This window comes from Panthera onca, chromosome E2 (genome assembly GCF_046562875.1).
Source record: "Panthera onca isolate mPanOnc1 chromosome E2, mPanOnc1 haplotype 2, whole genome shotgun sequence".
In the NCBI taxonomy this organism is placed as follows: domain Eukaryota; kingdom Metazoa; phylum Chordata; class Mammalia; order Carnivora; family Felidae; genus Panthera; species Panthera onca.
The window spans coordinates 32,791,288-32,810,197 of NC_138353.1; the positions used below are offsets into that span (position 1 = coordinate 32,791,288).

The window sequence follows — 18,910 nt, forward strand, 5'->3', positions numbered from 1 at the left end:
TCTAGAACATGTGATTTGGTGAACATACGTACACATGTCTACTGAGTGAATACCCAGGAGTGGACTTGCTAGGGCGCGGGATATGCACGCCTTTAGCTCTTAGATGAGAAACGTTTATTGTCATCTCAGTTTCTGGACCAAGGGATTCGTAAACTCAGCAACATGAAAACTTTGGACTGGACAATTCTTTGTTGTCGGAGGCCGTCCTGCCCGTGAAAGGACGTGAAGGCTGTCCCGTGCGTTGTAGAATGTCCCTGGCCACTATCCTCCAGATGCGAGTAGCACAGCCTCCGGACTTTTCCTGTTATTTCCATCTTCTCTCCAGGGCCAGGCATGCAGGTGGCACTCAAGAGATTTTTGTCACACTGAAAATTTTTGTTGTTGCTTACGAAAGACAGCCTGGAGTGGGAAGACCCCCCAGATGGTTTCCTGGCCCAGGGCAGGATGGCGTCGAGCAGGCCCAAACGATGCAGGGCAGGGGCCGGGGGTGGGGCGGCCCAAGGCCGGCTTCCGTCAATGTGCGCTTTCGGGGGCCGGCCTGTAGTCAAGGCCTCGGTCACCCTGTGTGACGACACCGTCTTCCCTGGTCCCCTCTCCTCCTCCGGGCAGGCGTGGCGTCCTGCACCTTCATGAGAGCGGCGGGATCCACGACATCGGCCTGCCCCAGTGGCAGCTCTTGCTGTGTCTGATGGTCGTCGTCGTCATCCTGTTTTTTAGCCTCTGGAAAGGAGTGAAGACATCAGGAAAGGTAATACCTTTCTTTCTCTTTCAGTTCGGAGGTTGGCCGGAAAACAACAGTTATTTTGTGGTTGGTGAAAAAAAAAAGGCAGACGTAGAAGGACAGAGCCTGGGTCTGCCCCCACCCCAGCTCTGCCGCTGGCTAACCGGGAGACCCCAGACAAGTCCCTCCCCTTCCCCAAGCCCAAGGCTCCCCAGCAGTAAGGTGGGGGGGTGCGTCAGGGCTCCCACATTCAAGCCAAAGCTCCCCGATAGCAGAGACCAGGGAATGGGACACCACAAGGGGCTCAGAAAAGGCCTAAAGCAACCTATTGACGTGTGATTGATAAATCATGAATTCTGGCCCCAAACTTGATGCAAACTTGCATCCTTCTCTGGAACATAACCATTTCCTTCACTGTAAAAATCGGTGTGTGTAGTCTGGCACAGTGCTGAGTGCCCACAGGGGTCTAGGTTTCCTGGGGAGAGGGGCACAGGGTAAAATGACGTAGGAGGGCCACGGGAGTTGGCGTTTTGTCCTGGGTGACCCTTCCTCCTGTCCCCTGTATTCAGTTCCTCGGGGTGGAGTGTATCCGCTTCATGATCCATGTTGATTCTGAGCCTGGGGAGCATCATGAGAACAACAACCCCGTTTGGGCCCCGTGGGGTCCACGTGGAACTTCACTGTACCAAAGAGGCTGTAGTTGAAAAACGCCCTTTCCCACGTTTTGATTGGCAATTGCTGTGTAACGACACACCCCAAGATGCCGTGATGTACAGTAACCATTTTGTTATGTCTCATGACCCCGTCGGTTGACTGAGATCAGTTCGGTGGGTCTGCTGCCCCACGTGATATTGCCTGGCTGCATATCTGGGGGTTCGGCTGAGCTGGAGCGTCCAAGATGGTGCGTGCTCATGGACGGCAGTTGGTACTGGCTGGGAGCCCAGCTGGAGCCGTCAACCAGAGCATCTTGGGCTGTTTCCATGTAGCCTCTCCAAGCGGTCTGGGCTCCTGACAGCATGGCACCGAGTTCCAAGAGCAAGTTCCAAGCAGACAAGCCCCAATGTGCAAGTAGCTCTTCCAGCCTCTGCTTGCATCATGCTTGCCGTTGGCCCGGTAGCCAAGATAAGTGCTGTGGGAAAGCCCAGCGTCGGTAACGGAGGGGACTGACACCGGTGTGGGTTCACTGGGGGTCACGAGGCAGCAATCTACCATAATGAGGCAGGTGGGGATTGGTGAGAAGCTTCGTTAGGCGAGTGATATGGAAAGTGGCGTGCATCAGGGTATTCCTGAGTCCTTGGTATCCTAGAGTCCTTGGTATCCCTGGTATTCCTAGAGTCCTTGGTATCCCTGGTATTCCTAGAGTCCTTGGTAATGCCATTGAGAGCAGAGATAATGGCAGGGGTCCAGCAGCCAGTGGGGATGAAATCTGTCAAGAAAGGCTTGACGTGGAGCTTTCTATCAGCATGTTGGAGACCCAGTGTCTGCCCCAAGGAGGAACCCAAATAAAATGAGGACCGGAGCTGGGAGCAATTCCGAGGTAGGGCAAAACCAGGCTAGGACCACTACCATCCCGACACCCGGCACATAGTAGGTCTTCAATAAATACTAATTGAAGGATTCGTGAGCAAAGGAGGTTAAGTAGGCAGAAAGAAAGAAAGGTGGGTGGATAAATAAGTTGGGGAGTCTCATGAAGTGTTCTTTCGAATTCAGCACAACTTACTAAGCATTTATGAACACCTACTATGTGCCAGGCTTGATGCTAGTGATGCAAGAATAGACCAGACAGATTCCTTCTCCAGGTGCTTATGGTCTTATGTGTGTTACGGACAGACATAGGTCAACCAGTCCCACTAGTTTCTTGAGTCTTCATCCAGAGACATATGTGTGTCCCCTCTAAATAAACAGTGACGGTCGCAAACTGTGCACGCTATTCTATGTCCTGGTTTTTTGTTTGTTTGTTTGCTTTTGCTTTTTGTCTTTTTTACTGTACCGTGGAGATACCTTCACATCCGGGAGTCAAGATGCATTTTGGTTGAAATACAAACTGGATTTTTCAGCTGTCCTTATATCGATTTAGCAGGTCACCACGGTTTTTTAACAAGAAAATGGCCTAGATCGTAACAGAGTGCATTGCACGTAGTAAAGGAAGAGCTGGCTGGCTTGCAGAATTTGGATTTCAGCCCTAGCGATCCACACGTTGGTGTGGATTTCGTCTCGGTGTTCAAGATTTTTTCTTACCATGAGTGGTCAAAAAAGTGAGAGATGCTGCATCAAAATGAGCTCTTGGAACCTGACAGGGGCCGTAAAGACCACGAGAAAGTGACATTTGGCCCAGGTCTCTAAGGACAGGAGCAGGTAGGGATGGGACAGAGGGAAGGGGTTTTCAGTGGAAGGAACTGCCTGAGTAAAGCCACAGAGGCGCGGAAGCCCGGGCCAGCCTTGTCCAGCCTCTCTGCACCTTTCCTGGGTATCAGGAGAAGGGCTCTCCCGGCCTCTGCGGGTGGCAGAATTGCAAGATGCATGATCTTTCCCACTGCTTCTGGCCTGAGCCTGAGGCCACCACAGCCTCTAACATTGCATCCCAAGGTTAAGTGCCCGACAGCCATCGCCGAAGTTGGTACAGCCGGCCCCACCTAGGGTAGCACTTGCTGGGAGCAGAGTGTGAGTTGTCTGCAGGGAGCCGGATGATAAGAAAGAGCACAGCTGAGCCCGCTCGGTTCCTCCGCACCTCCTTTAAGGAGGTAAGCCCTCCCCTTCAGAGTGTAATGAGTTGGGGCGGGGAGGGGGGGATATTGCCCTAGGGAAACCCTCCACCCCACATTTTGCGTAAATCCCCCCAGCGTTCTGGCCTCTGGTGGCTGAAAGGGAAAAGGCCCCTGGCAGTCCGTGGGGAGGGAGCTTTCCAGAATGGGAAGCTTCACTCAGGACGTTCCTGTGCCCCGTCTTGAATTGCTTTTATAAACTAGCTCATGAGAAAATCAAGAGCATTGCGTGTATCTGCCCAGACTACATCTGGAACGGGACGGAGCTGTTCTTAGCAGGCTTCCACAGCCACAGAGATGGCCCGAAATGAGTTGCAAATGTTCACACTTCCTGTCTTGGCAAGTGAAGGCTCTGTGTCTGGGAGGAGTTGTGACTCCATGGGACAGCTATGATGGTGGGGGGCAGGGCACGGTCTGAATCAGGGAGAGGGGCTGCCCCAGATCACACACACACTGACCTTGGCCCATTGACCAGCTCGGGGTAGAGGGCAGAGGTTTGAGTGGGGAGTTGGTCCCCAGGGAGTCACTCTGGAAGCACGGGCACTGTTGTTGACAATCCTGGAGTCCTGCCTGCCCCCCCCCCGCCCCCCATCTCATGAGTCCTTAGTTGAACTGACTCTTAAACCATAATCCCAGTCACCGAGCCCCCTAAATGTCAGACCAGAAGGCACCTTCAGGCCATCTACTCCAACCTGCTTGGACACACGGGGAAGCTGAGGCCTGGAGGGGGACAGGATTTCACCACAGTCTCTCGCGTGGCTAAGACTTGATCCTGGGTCCCATGTATCCACTGGAGTGAGTGATCGACAACATAGCTTTGTGGCCAGACCACCTGGGTTGGAGTCCGGGCGCCATCGTTTCCTGCTGGGTGACCCTGGAATTAATGCTGCTCTCTACTGATATACTTGTGCCAACCTCCAGGGCCACTGGGAGGATGGAGGAGAGGTCCTTGGTACCACGCTGGCAGATGGAAATTGATCAATAAATGATCTTCATCCTGCCTTTGTCTCCTTCCCCAGCACCCCTTCCAGTGCTCTTTCCCCACCTCAGAGGACTAAAGGCTCCATAGACTCTGTGTGCATTGGAGGGAGGCGTGGGCTCGGGCTCCCACCTGCTCTGTTTACATATTGTACTAAGTGTTCAGACATCTTGGGCTCCCCTAGGCCTGGAGATAAATCAAGACAACAGAACTGGCTGGGCGTGGCCACCATTCACTGCCCACTGGACTGCCAGGCTATGGGCTGTTTGGGTGGACGGGAAGAGACAGAACACCTCTCAAATTCTGGCAAAGTGTGGTGGGGTTGGGGAGAAAACTGGAGCGATTAATAAAAAGCCACCCGAGTTTTAGAATTTTTATTTTTAAGAATTTTTAAATTTTTAATATTTCTTTTTGAGAGAAAGAGAGGGGCGGGGGGAGTGGAGAGGGGTAGGGAGAGAGGGAGACACAGAATCCAAAGCAGGCGGTAAGCTCTGAGCTGTCAGCACAGAGCCTGACTCCGGGCTCGAACTCACGAATCACGAGATCATAACCTGAGCTGAAGTTGGATGCTTAACCAACCGAGCCACCCAGGCACCCTGAGTTTTAGAATTTTTAAGTAGAAAGGTCATTTTGTTACTTGGAAGTTTCAAGTCATAATTTTTTTAAGTTTACTTATTTATTTTGAGAGAGAGGGAGAGAGAGAGAAAGCAAGAGCTAGAGAGGGGCAGAGAGAGGGAGAGAGAGAATCCCAAGCAGGCTCCGTGCTGCCAGTGAGGAGACCAATGCGGGGCTCAAACCCCCAAACCGTGGGATCACGACCTGAGCCAAAACCAAGAGCTGGACGCTTAGCCAACTGAGCTACCCAGGCACCTGCCCCTCTGGTCATTATTCTACCCAAGTCTTCCCGCTAATGGTTCAATACAAGCTGTTCCTCGCTTGCTTTAGTGACTCGACTGGACCCAGTATAATGGAGAATATCATTTGCATAGGAGCAATGAATGTGCTACAATTTTTATACCCTGGTGTTTTCTCATGTAACATCAGTACATACTCCTCACCGCATGAACCTTGTAGGTCTTCATTATTAGTGCAACTGTCCCTAAAGCCCAGTTCGGAGGGTCACACATTCGGAATCAGTAGACGCTAAATCAGTGCAGTGTTGTGGTGACAAAGCACGGACATTTCTCATCTCTGTGTTAGAGTAGACTTCAGTGGTGACCCCGAGCAGTGCTTCTCAACCTTTAGTGCCCATAAGAATCACAGGGAGGGCTTGTCAAAACCCAGATTTCTGGGTGTCTCCTTGAGAGTCTGACTCCGTGAGGGTGGGATGGGAGTTTGCATTTATGACAAGTTCCCAGGCAATGCTGATGTCTGTGGTTCATGGGCCTCCCCTTGATGTAGGCAATCCTTTGCCCCATGCCTGGATCTCTGGCAAGATTTGCACACCTTCAATAACAGGGACCGTGGCGTCTCCCTGGGAGGCTCATTCTCTCTTTAGAGAGATCCAGTCATTAGAAAGTTCTTCCTTTTATAGAGCGAAGATCTTCGTTGTGATTATCAACCATTGGTTTGAGTTTGGCAGCCTGGAGCCAGACAAATTCTAGCCCCTATGCGTAGAACCACAAGGTGGGTGAGAAGCTGGATTTGAGGCAGTGGAAAGCAGCGGCCTCCCTTGGGGACTGAGGACACTTGGCCCAAACAATGGGCTGCTTGTCTGTCTTTTCATCTCCTGGTCCCAGATGGACCAAGTCTGGCTTCTTGTGGCCAGAGATGCACTGCCAGTTAAAATTTGGAGAGCAGAGATGACAGAGCTCAGGGTACAGACTGGGCACATGTTAGTATGAGCTCGCAGTCGGCCAAGGATCTTTTCACACAAGATTTTAGGCAGCTGAACTCACTACCACCTTCCATTCTGAGAACTTTCAATAAGACTCAGATGGTTTCGCTTTGAATACATATGCATGGACAAGAGAAGTTCCCCTTTCTTGATGCTTGACTGCAGTCAGGGTTACAGCTCAGTCATGTCCCCATGGTCCTTGTGTCCTGATAGGTTCCAAATTAAATCCATGTTGGAGCCTCAGACATGACGAATGAGTGCTGCCTGCACATTCCCTGGGAGGTGCCTTGGAGTCAGACCCAAGGACGTTTTTTGATGCGTGGAGTATGGTCTCACCTGGCCTGCAGCTGTGGACGTGAAGTGTAGGGGAACACAGCAGTTAGGACCAACGCAAGGATGTGTGAGGGCTCCTCCTGTGCCTGTCACCAAGGAGTTAGACCCATTTGTTCCAGTTTAGGGGAATAAATCCAGGATTAATGCGGAGCCACCCAGATGCAATGGTTTCACTTTCCAAGGCATGTCTCCCTCCTTATTTGTTTCTTGCAATTTGTCCTCTTTTGAAAGAGAACGGAGACCTAAATCCTATATCCACAAAGACCACCACCCCCCCATAGAATCAGGGAACAATGGAGGAACGGCTGGATAACATGAAACAAGATGCTGATTCCTCTTCTGGTTCCCTCAGAAGACATGACCAACCACTGATGCGTTTAGTTATTCCCTGCTCAGTTGCTCGTTCATTCACTTGCTCCTTCTTTCATTTGTTCTTTGACTAACTCGGTCATCCGCTGACCCTCAGAATTATCACTGACTCACTCATCCATCTACTCACCCATATGCTGAATAATTCACTTACCTAACCACACATCTACCACTCAACTGTCTACCCAACTATATATCCAACCATCCACCCGTCCAATCATTCATCTATACCACTGCCCAATCATCCATCCATTCATCCATCCACCCATCCAATCATTCATCTGTACCACTGTCCAGTCATCCATCCATCTATCCAACAAATGTTTTTTTAAGCATTCATGTATGCCATGTGCTGGGGGTACAAACTTGAAAAATATAGGGATTTTGCTTCCAAGGAGATCCTGGCCTAACAGGAAAGACAGACAGAGAGGATAAATCCCAGTCCTTCAATGTCGGTATGGAAAACAGAATTTTGTTTTTCATATCTCAGTTTTTGCGTTGAGCCCATTGTCTTTCTAGGCCAGCAAAGAACTTAACCTGTGGTCATGTTTCAGGGCTTCCATATTCTCCCCAGGAGTGTGTGAAGATTCTGGGGACTGCATAGTGCCAGGGCTTGGGGAGGAGGGGCTCTCTGGTTCTTACATCATGTGTCCTCTTTTGTTTCAGCTGGGTCTTCTTGGGTCCTGCCTAACCCAGCCCTGAGCACATTTCACAGTCTTCTTTCTCTAAGGCTCTCCATGGCTGCACCTGCCTATGGCAGTGATTTTTAAACCTTGACTGCACATTGACATCACGCGGGGGGAGAGGGGGAACTCATGAAACATACTAAAGTACAGGCCACACTCCAAGCCAATTAAATCAGAAACCCCAAGGATAGGATCTGAACTTTGACATTTTTAACTATAACTTCCCCCAGAGTACTCTGATGCGTAGTCAGGGGTGAGAAGGGACAGTGAGGTTTGTCGTCGTCCTAAATCTGTCCCGAGGTAAAGAACGGCCAGAGAGCCTTCTTTCTGCTCACCCACATCTCCCTTCTCAGGCAGTGAGTTGGGAGGAGATATTTGAATGAAGAAAGAGGAGCCGGAGAGAGGCGGGAGGGAGGGAGGGAGGGAGGGAGGAGGGAAGGAGGGAGGAGGGAGCAAGGGTGGAGAGCATTAGACGTGGGTGTGCTTAGATCTGCCTGGGGCAACTTGAAGGGGTCAGTAGAGGCCGCCCATCAAAGAGGAGGCACCGGGTGAGAACCTAGTCTTCATCCCGGCTGCCCCCGCTCCACGGCTGTGCTACCCCGGTGTGCGGACTCTCCCACTTGGTCCTGAGCCGCGGGAGTGGCCTCATCCCGAGAGGGGGCTTGTGGCACGCGTGAAGGAAAGAGTGGGGAGGGCATGGCCGGCCCCCTGGGCGAGAGCCTGACCCCCACCCCACCCCCAGCGTGGCGGTGGAGCCCGGCTCTCACAGCAAGCTTGTCCGCCTCCAGGTGGTGTGGATCACGGCCACGCTGCCCTACCTCGTGCTGTTTGTGCTCCTGGTCCATGGCATCACGCTGCCTGGTGCCTCCAACGGCATCAACGCCTACCTGCACATCGACTTCTACCGCCTGAGAGAGGCCACGGTCAGTGACGACGGACCACGCACCCGTGGGTCAGGGTTGGGGAGGGGTCTCGGCGTGGGCAGCCGTAGGCAACCTGGTCCTAGGTCTGCCATAAACTTGTGGCATAGCCTGGGGTGGAGGGTAGACCCTTCCCTCTCCCTGCTGCTGCTTCTCCGTCTGACCGACACCCATTTGATTCGCCCCTGCTGGTCTCCCAGCTGTGATGGCCCGGGATTCTGTGGCTCCATGTGGTGTTCTGTGCAGAACTTTCCAAAGGGAGGCAATGCTCTGTCCCGGGTCCTGCCACCTGCTCTGGCCTCCTAGCCCACCCCAGCCACCCCAGCCTTAATTCCCGCCTCCAGCCCCCAGCCCTGCCTCTGCTGCCATCCCATGATGTCAGCAGAAGCAGCAGCTGCAGCCACAGGGCGCTCTGTACCCCGCTGACTCTCCCCCAACCCTGCCACAGCCTCCTCCAGCTCACTGTCCTACCCAGAGACACGAACGCGGAGTGGAGTCCGCAGCAGTGGAACGAGGCTGGGACCAGAGTGTTGGAGGTATCCGGTGCCTTGAGCAGCTTCCAGCCGCGGCTGGGATCATTTCCCCCTCCTCCCTGAGGCCGGCCTCGGGGACAGCAGCTCAGCATTGCCCCTCACTCTTCCCAAAGGCTTCTTCACACTCTGTCTGAACCCACAGCGATCCTGGCAGGTGGGAGCCACATAGGCTTAGGAGGGACGCAGCTTAGTACTCACCTCCCATAGTGATAACGCTCCAACACACCACAGTGTTACAGTCCAATAACCCAGAGGGAAACCCATTTCCTTAGTCACTGTCAGAAAGATAACAGAGCTTAAGACCCGAACCAGTCTTGTAAATTGTGAAGCAAGCCGGAGTTTGGTTTGTTCTGCACCCGTTTAAATATCTTGTCTTTGTGACGCGTAGACACTGAGCCCATATGCTGTCTCAGGGAGCAGACCCGATCTCCTCCGTCAGATTGCCTCTCTTGTTACACCTTCGGCTTGCAGAGTAGGGGAAGCCTAGGAGACGTGAGGGAGGTCCAACCCGCGTGCAGATCTCTGCCCGAGTGAGCTGGGTGTAATTCCCCCCCGACCCCGTGCGGGTGAGGAAACTGGCATATCAAGAGGTGACCAGGGCTAGAAGTTGGAGGGGGGCTCAGATCTCCGGGGTTCCAGCCATGTGCTTTCATCACCCAAAAGATGGGATAAGTAACACCCCTGGCCCCCCGAGGAAGTCACCGCGATCTGCGGGCTGGTTTTGAGACAGTAGGAGTCCCTGTCTCTTTTCTGAAGATGCCGTCTCTGTAACTCCTGAGATGTTCATACCCTTTGCCCTCACTCCATCCACATTGTAGCCTAGAACCGTGAGTTTATAAACTTTCTTTGGAAGTCAGGACATCAAACTGAACCAGGGAGTTCCTCCAGGGTGAGCTCATTCGTGGCCACCGAAGGCAGGAGCTGCTAGAGGGACCGCAGGCCTCTCTCCAAGGTCGCTTTGTGCAAGTTTCGGGGGAGTGACGTGGCTGCCCGTCGCTGGTTCCGACCTCGTTTCCTCAGGTCTCAAGAGCATCCCTGGGGCCCGCCAGCCATCCCGGAGCAGTGAGGTGGTGCTGTTCTGTAGGCAGCAGAGGGTGATGGCTTTTGTCTGCTGTTTCAGGTGTGGATCGATGCGGCGACTCAGATATTTTTTTCCTTGGGGGCTGGATTTGGAGTCCTGATTGCATTTGCCAGTTACAACAAATTTGACAACAACTGCTACAGGTAAGATCCTTGTTGGGGCTCTGGAAAACTCTAGACCTGGGGACCGACTCCTGCAGGGGTGGGAAAGAGGGTTCCGGTCTGGGGCGAGTCCACTCTTCTTCCTCTGTCAAATGAGGCAGGGTGGACTTTCCATGAGCTACAGAGTGGGTGACCTCTGACATGGCCTAAGGGGGTCCTAGCGAATGCATTTTAATTCGGGACACCTCTTCAACAGGCAAGGTGGGTGCTGTGAAAAGTGAGGCCACAAGACCTGGGAGGTCATGGGGACGGGTAGTTGGGGCAGAGGAGCCGTGTGCCTTTCAAGAGCAGACAACACCGTCCGGACGCCCAGACAGGCAAGGACTGGTCACATGGGAGGTGCGGGTCTGGCAGGGTCAGAGGTAAGACTGCAGGGTGGACAGAGAAGTCTGTATAGGACCCCAGAGTCAAAAGACCACATTCCACATTCTAGCTCGGTTCTAGGTCAGCAGTTAACACTGCCTCCCCTGGGCCCAGTGCCGTGACAGTCTCGGACTTGGGCACAAATTGGGCTGGGTCCCCCACCCGGTGAAGGCTTAAGACAGAATCACACTGGGGCACCTGGGTGGCTCAGTCGGTTAAACATCACCGACAGTGTGGAGCCTGCTTGGGATTCTCTCTCTCCCTCTCTCTCTGCCCCTCCCTTGCACACTCATTCTCCCCCTCAAATGAATAAACATTAAAAAAATAAAAGAGACGCCTGTGTGGCTCAGTCAGTTAAGTGTCCGACTCTCAATCTCGGCTCAGGTCGTAATCTCACGGTGCGTGAGTTTGAGTCCCGTGTCGGGCTCTGCACTGACAGTGCAGGCTGCTTGGGGTTCCCTCTCTCCCCCTCTCTCTCTGCTCCTCCCCTGCTCGAGCTCTTTCTCTCTCAAAAATAAATAAGTAAACATTTTTCTAAAAGACAGAAGCACACCATCCTCTGGTGCATGACATAGTGGGATGGGTGCATGCCAGCGGGCAGGCTGTAGGCAGGCCAGGGAAGTGGGGTGGTCGGCAAGAGCATGGAGGGGAGTGTGAGGTGAGCCTTGCAAGATGGCTGGGGATTGTGATGGAGGGACACAGAGTGGAGGGCACGAGTGGTGGGGAGACACCTGAGCAAAGCCAGGGAGGCGCTGTGTCCGTGGGCCAGCAAGTCGACTGGTATGTTTTGTCCTAAGACTGCATCATGGAAAGGAAGGCAGGCAGGAAGGTTGGGTCACTTTTTTTTGAAGCTTATTTATTTATTTTGGTAGAGAGAGAGAGAGCACAGGCAGGGGGAGGGGCGGGGGCGGGGACAGAGAGAATCCTAAGCCGGCTCCATACCGTCAGTGCAGAGCCCGACACGGGCCTCGAACCCACAAACCACGAGATCATGACTTGAGCCGAAGTCAAGAGTCGGATGCTTGACCGACTGAGCCACCTAGGGTGCCCCAAGGTTGGGGCATCTTAATGAAGCTCTTGAAGGCCTTGAAGTCGAGAAGCACGGGGGAGCTACAGACAGTTGGTGGAAGTGGAAGGCGGGGCATGTGATTCCCCAACAAGAGCTTGCTACCAGCCCCTGGTCCCAACGTGTTTCACCCAAAAGCTGTCAGTCCGTCTCCTGCACCTGCACGTCCTGACCTGCTGGGGCGCCGGGGTCCCTGTGGCGGCAGGGAAACTGGGGGGGGGGGGGGATGGCATTTGAAGCAGCCATTGCGTATCCAGTGCGAGGCTCAGGGAGCAGGTGGGGCATCGGGTGACGTGAGTGAACGGCACTTCTCTCCCCCAGGGACGCCCTGCTCACCAGCACCATCAACTGTGTCACCAGCTTCATCTCTGGGTTCGCTATCTTCTCCATCCTTGGTTACATGGCCCATGAACACAAGGTCAACATTGAGGATGTTGCCACCGAAGGTGGGTGGGCGGACGCAGCCCACGAAGGGCGGGGGCTGTGGGAACGAGAGGGCTGGGTGTGGAGGCTTCCAAATCTTCCAGCTGCCGCTGAGACTGTCAGTGGGGAGTTCCCGGCAGTCCTGGCCCCTGCTTATGTAACGGAACCTTCCCTGAGTCGGGCTAGGCAGGATCGATTTTGGAGCTGAGCGCTTGACATCCCTTCATTAGTTCTCACACCGCCGTGGGTGGTAAAGTGTTAATCGGCCCACTTTACAGGTGAGAAAACTGAGACTCAGGCTGTGTGAGCTGCCCAAGGTCACCCAGCTAGTGAGCAGTGGTGCTAGTGTTCAAGCCCTGAGCTGTCCGACTCTGGAGACTGGCCTTCCCTACTGTTTCTCGGAGTCTTATGGCCACAAAGAGGTCGAGGCCCGGGAGGGAACTCTAATGGACCCCGAGGACCACAAACTTTTCAGAGTAGGAGGCTCCCTGAGGGTGTGCGGGCATGGGCCTCGCGGCCTGGAGCCTGGAGCTGCCCGGGCGAGGCGCTGCTCTCTGGCCTGGCTGTTTGAGGTCAACCTCCCCGGGACCATGACAACCTACGAGCTGGATCCAGCTTCTCCTGTCACCCGCGGACCCTTGGTTGCTCTGCCTCAGGTGACTGGCCAAGTTCCGCGGGGCTGGCTGGGCTGACGGCCTCAGCTACCCTGTCCCATCGGCATCTCCGACCAGCGGGCCCAGCCGCTGACGAGGTCCTCGGTGTTTCTCACAGGAGCCGGCCTGGTTTTCATCCTGTACCCAGAAGCCATTTCCACCCTCTCGGGATCCACATTCTGGGCTGTCGTGTTCTTCATCATGCTTCTGGCTCTGGGAATTGACAGCTCGGTGAGTGACCCTGCTCGGGGTGCCCCACCACACACACGCTGGGCCTGACCCTCCCCATCCCCCAAGTACTCAGCCTGACGTCCCCGCTTGGTTACCGGTTGTTTCCAGAAAGCCCTAATTAAATGCAGACAAGGCCTCACTCAAAAAAAGGGCAAGACTTAGGCCAAGGTTAAGAACCAGTAGAAACGTGATGGCATCACAGAATTCACATCGGAAGAGACCTCCTCGGAGCCAGCCGGGCGCCCTCCTCTCACACCTAGGGGAGCTGAATTCGGAGGGGGCCCGGATGGAACTTTTCTTCTCTAACCAAGCACCCTTCCCATTATAGTTCATCACCAATGGCCGACACAACACTTTGAGTCTCATTAGCTTCTTAGTACCTTTTTTGTTAACCCATATGCGAGATTAGATTTACGGACCTCTTTATGTCTGTGTCCACCTTCGGTACGTCATGCCCGGAAATTTGCAAGAAGTCTCTGCGTAGGGAAGTGCGTTGAGAAGGATTCTGAGGCTGCTTCCAGGCTCGTAGGAAGGAATACTGATTTTGATTAACACCGTCTGCCGAGGGGACAGGGGACACGTATAGGTAGAGAGTGACAGCGTGTGCACCTCTTATCTGCCATCCCAGGCTTGGGGGATCACTGGAGTGAGCACATGATTATTACTCATATGAGACCCTTTCCGACTCTGAGAGTCTGGCGTGAAAAATCCTTGTCAGAAAACGCTGCCTCAAGTTCCAGCCACCGGAAACGCTCTTTTGGTGGTTGTTTCCAGAAAGCCCTCTGCTTATATGCAGGTAGATTCCATGCATGAGCAGTTTGGCATTTTACCCTCTGCCCTCTTCCTGGGCTAATCAGTACCGGCTCAGGCCAACTGTGTGGGACCTGAGACAGGTACCTGTGATCAGAGGGACACAGGAGTTAACTTTCCAGCCTCCCCCACATAGTTTGGGAGTTCTGAGTTTGGTTGAGGACAAGGCAGAGTGGGGTGAGGATGAGGAGGAAGGCAAGGCCGCCACCAGGGTGCCCGTGTCTCCTGGGCTTTGGGAGGTCCCAGGGACCTGGGGCCTGGGACCCAGGTGCGGGCAGTCTCTCATCCGTGCTCCTCGCCCTGCCTGGCTCCATGCAGATGGGAGGCATGGAGGCCGTCATCACAGGCCTGGCGGACGACTTCCAGGTCCTGAAGAGACACCGGAAACTCTTCACATTTGGTGTCACCTTTGGAACCTTCCTTCTGGCCCTGTTCTGCATAACCAAGGTGAGGAGGGGCTGGGCCCTGGGTCACCTGGAGCTCTGGAGGCTGCATTTCAATCCAGTCGGGCATCCCCAGCCTTGGAGCTGGGGTGGGGAGGGCCAGGGTGAGCTCAGCGGGGAAGGGAGGCGGGACCTCAGCCCTGCAGCCCGATCCCCTGGGGCTAACCCCCCAGTGTCCTCAGTCTCCCGCCTCTGAGCCTGAAGAATTCCAGGCTACTCTTTCAACTGCTTATTTGTTTGAGGGGCAGCCAAAGTCCCTGTGAAAGCCCTGTCCCATTTGCTGGCTGAAATACCCACCCTCAGGCCCAGGGACTACAGAAGACCTTCAGTAGAAAGCAAATATGCAACATGGAGACAGTGGAACCACAACCCTGTCACCTGCCTTCTCAAACAGGGTTCTGAGCCAGCGGGACAGGGGGCAGGTGAATTGGGGTGGATGTGGTCCGTGGCCATTTCTGGCCGGGATGGCCTCAGGCTTTGTCTCTCCGTGCCCAGGGTGGGATATACGTGCTGACCCTGCTGGACACCTTTGCGGCGGGGACCTCCATTCTGTTTGCCGTGCTCATGGAAGCCATCGGAGTCTCCTGGTTTTATGGTACGAACAGGGCCCTGGAAAAGCCTCACCCCCACCCGCAGAGGCAAAGGGGCTCTCCTTTTCCAGCGCGGCCACGGCCTGATTCCAGAGTCGAGCAAGTAGCTTGTCAGGGAATAGGTCTTCCAGCCCCCAGCTCATCTTTGCATGAATTCCTTTTAACGGGAGGCTGCAAAGCCCCCCAGGGGCACCCAGTGCCAGCTTTTAGCAAGGGACTCAGGGAGCTGCTGATCCCCAAGCCGTGCAATTCGTTCTAGAGTGAGATCGCCGCATTTAGCAAACAATACAAGACGCCCAGTTAAACTTGAATTTCAGATAAACAATGAGTAATTGGTAATTGATTTACTGTTAAGTATATCCCAAATATTGCATGGGATGGAGTTAAACCAAAATCTCTTTCGTTATCTTTCTGAAATTCAGATATAACCGAGTGTCTTACTGTTTCTCTGATGACCTTATTCTGGAGCTGAATGGGGAGAAAGCATTACAAACTGTCAAATGTGTTGTTTTCTTTTTTCCCCACGTGTCGCATCAAAGAGTTAATCCACGTGAGTCTGGACTCTTTCATCACTGTTCGTTTTTTTTTTTTTTAATGTTTACTTTTGAGAGAGACAGAGAGAGAGAGAGAGAGAGAGAGAGAGAGAGGATGGGGGAGGGTAAGAGAGAGAGGAAGACACAGAATCCGAAGCAGGTTCCAGGCTCCCAGCTGTCAGCATGGAGCCCGACGCGGGGCTCGAACTCACGAACCGTGAGATCACGACCTGAGCCGAAGTCGGAAGCTTAACCCACTGAGCCACCCAGGCGCCCCCGTCATCACTGTTCTAAAAGACAGGGAACAGGGCAAAGTGGCAGGCTTGGGAGCCAGGCCGCCCTGGCTGTGTTACCTGGAGCAAGTCCCCTCTGCTCCCGGAGCACTGTGTTCCCCCTGAAAAACAAATCAGAATGGCACATAAAAGGTGATACTGTTTTTCTTAACTTTTTAACTGCAATACAGTCGACACACAGTGTTACATTAGTTTCAGGTGCAAGGCATGGTGATTGGACACCCCTGTCCATTACTCAGTGCTCCCCAGGAGAAGTGCAGTCACCATCTGTCACCAAACAATGTCACTACAGTACTGTTCATTATCTTCCCTGCGCTCATGACTTACTTATTTTCTTTTTTTTTTTTTTTTTTTTAATTTTTTTTTCAACGTTTTTTATCTTATTTTTGGGACAGAGAGAGACAGAGCATGAACGGGGGAGGGGCAGAGAGAGAGGGAGACACAGAATCGGAAACAGGCTCCAGGCTCCGAGCCATCAGCCCAGAGCCTGACGCGGGGCTCGAACTCACGGACCGCGAGATCGTGACCTGGCTGAAGTCGGACGCTTAACCGACTGCGCCACCCAGGCGCCCCACTTACTTATTTTCTAACTGGAAGTTTGTACCTCTTAATCCCTTCTGTCTGTGTGTTGTATCCCTTTCCCGCCTGGCTCCCCTCCAGCAACCACCAGTGTATTCAAGAATGTGTGTGTGTTTTTCTTTGTTTCTTTTTTACTTTGTTCCTTTGGTTTGTGTTTTAGATTCCACATAGAAGCAAAGTCATATGGCCTTTGTGTCTCTGTGGCGGACATGGTGACCTCTAGGTCCGTCCGTGTTGTCACAAATGGCACTTGCTGGGTGTCTCTTCTTCCCTGTTCTTCGCCAGCCACTGCCGGCGCCCGGGGCTCCTAAGTGCCAGCGTGTCCGAGCCTTGCCCCGCTGCCCCCTGGGCAGCCTGACTCTCAGGGGAGGGCAGCAGGGCGCGGCCCAGCGCTCCTCAGGGACCGGTGTAACAGCCTGCCTTGTGTGTGCACAGGTGTGGACAGGTTCAGCAACGACATCCAGCAGATGATGGGGTTCAAGCCAGGCCTGTACTGGAGACTGTGCTGGAAGTTCGTGAGCCCCGCCTTCCTCCTGGTGCGTACCGTGTGGCCCGGCCTTCCTGGGGAGAGGGGGCTGTGTCTGGGCTGGGGGGGCGGGGCGCGGGGATCTTTGCTTTGCGGGTGGAGGTTCTGGGGAGCAGAGCCCGGGTTATGCAGAGGGGACACTCAGGACACTCAGCCCCGCCGTGGCAGGGGCTCCAGGGGGGCTGTGTGCACCACCACTCGGCCCAGCTCCAGGGTCACCTTGCCACTCCTTTTCTCTGTTTCTGGCTCCCTTTGTCCCCTTTGGTCATCATTTGCTTGCTGAATGAATTCTTCCTCCTTCTCTACCTCCTTTCTCTTTTTCTCTTGCTTTCTTGTCTCCGTCCCCTGGCCCCTCACTTCCCACGGATCTTCCACTGCCTCTCTCCCACCCGCTTCTTCTGTCCTCTCCCCGTGGCTCCCTGTCCTGCTCTGTCTTCACGTCCCTCCTCCTGTCCCTTCCCACTGCCCGCTGTCCCGCAGTTTGTGGTGGTGATGAGTGTCGTCAACTTCAAGCCACTCACCTACGATGACTACATCTTCCCGCTCTGGGCCAACTGGGTTGGATGGGGCATCGCGCTGTCCTCCATGGTCCTGGTGCCTGCCTACAGCGTCTACAAGTTCTTCAGCACGCGGGGCTCCCTTCGGGAGGTAAGCTTGGGGCCGCCAGGCGGTGCGGGGGAGGACGGGAGGGATGTCCCCGGTCATCCCCGATGCAACGGGAGAGGACAGACACGAGGACACGGACCCCAGAGCCGCCACCACGGCCAAGTCGTTTCCTGCCCCCCGCCCCCAGTTTCCACACTGGTACCCTGGGGATAGCGCTATGGATCTTGAGAAGACACAGGAAGCGCTCAGCACAGTGCCGGGCACAGAGGACACGTTCAAGGCTTGCTGCCCACTGTTACGTCTGTGTCGGGTGCACACATGCTCTGACTGCACTCAGTCCCTACCGATGTTTATGTGAGGAGGTGACACTCAAGTCTGTCGTGTCCCAGATGCCCCCACTCTCCCAGTCTGAGCTCACTGTGACCTGATCATCGAAGCTTTTACCCGCCTCCTTCCTGAACCCGACACCTTCCTCTCTTACTTGTACGCATTGTGTGTGCATGTGCACGGAGAAAGGTTGAGGGAATGGTGCCCTCACTCTGAAATTATGTCTGTCCTATTTCGTTGATAGGCCTTTTCTTTCATAAATAATGGTGACGGTCTTTTCCTAATGTCCTTACTTCGGAAGATGAAGTTTCATTCCTTCATCCCTTCATGCCCTGACTTTCCAGCTATTTGGTGTGAGTCTACACGGCCCCAGCAGTCCGCTGGGCACCAGATGCAACTCCCCAGAGCTCACATTCTAATGAGGGGACAGACAGACAAATGAGGGCATCAGGAAGCGGGCCACACAAAGGCTGGGGGAAGAGGGTCCCAGGCCGGGCTTCTCTGTCCCCTCCCCCGGCTCCTTGTGACACGTTTTCTGTCCTTGAAATCCCACATCCAGGAGCCTCCGGTCACTGGGAGGGTCTGTGCTCTGTCAGCGCATCCTGGGCCTGAGAACCACGATCTGCTTTGCGCTTTTTATTTGTCACACTGTGGGAGCAGGGAGGGCGTCCCACCTTGCAGGGATCAGTCATTGATCCAGATGCCTTCCCGAGTCCCCGCCCTGTGTCTGCACCCCAGGGAGGGCCTGCCCTGATCCCCAGCAACGCTACTCCATCTTCTGGGCCCTCGTTGTGCTCCGAGCCTGTCCTCTGCAACACTTCAGCTGTGGTTTCGAAATTGCCCGTGTGCTTGTGTGTTCCCCAAAGCACAGACCGTGTGCATCTCCTTGAGCTCTGCAGCCCCAGGGCCTCACCTCGTGTCTGACCACAGTAGTCGACCCCATAAACACGGACTAGACCAATGAGTCCGTGTGAACCGACCCGGGCCACAAACAAGGACAGTGTGTCTTGTGTGGACCTCACACGCTGTCCTTGTGGGACTTCAGGGCCAGAATGCAGGTGGCCTGTGTCTGGGCTGCCGGGAGG

General features: G+C 54.2%; 1 protein-coding gene across 7 annotated transcripts in view; it reads left to right on the forward strand.

Moving 5' to 3' along the window:
• The window catches only part of SLC6A2 (solute carrier family 6 member 2), a 58,419-nt gene that overhangs the window by 36,622 nt on the left and 2,887 nt on the right, over positions 1 to 18,910 (forward strand). For 5 of the 7 annotated variants that reach the window (XM_060651910.3, XM_060651909.3, XM_078438725.2 and 2 more), the window contains 9 exons: positions 610 to 748; positions 8,476 to 8,610; positions 10,261 to 10,364; positions 12,133 to 12,257; positions 13,006 to 13,118; positions 14,247 to 14,375; positions 14,867 to 14,966; positions 16,802 to 16,902; positions 17,373 to 17,540. In XM_060651910.3, coding sequence (XP_060507893.2) covers positions 610 to 748; positions 8,476 to 8,610; positions 10,261 to 10,364; positions 12,133 to 12,257; positions 13,006 to 13,118; positions 14,247 to 14,375; positions 14,867 to 14,966; positions 16,802 to 16,902; positions 17,373 to 17,540 — 1,114 coding nt within the window. The remainder of the gene's footprint in view (positions 1 to 609; positions 749 to 8,475; positions 8,611 to 10,260; positions 10,365 to 12,132; positions 12,258 to 13,005; positions 13,119 to 14,246; positions 14,376 to 14,866; positions 14,967 to 16,801; positions 16,903 to 17,372; positions 17,541 to 18,910) is intronic. The other 2 variants (XM_060651913.3, XM_060651908.3) reach the window with 1 other exon arrangement.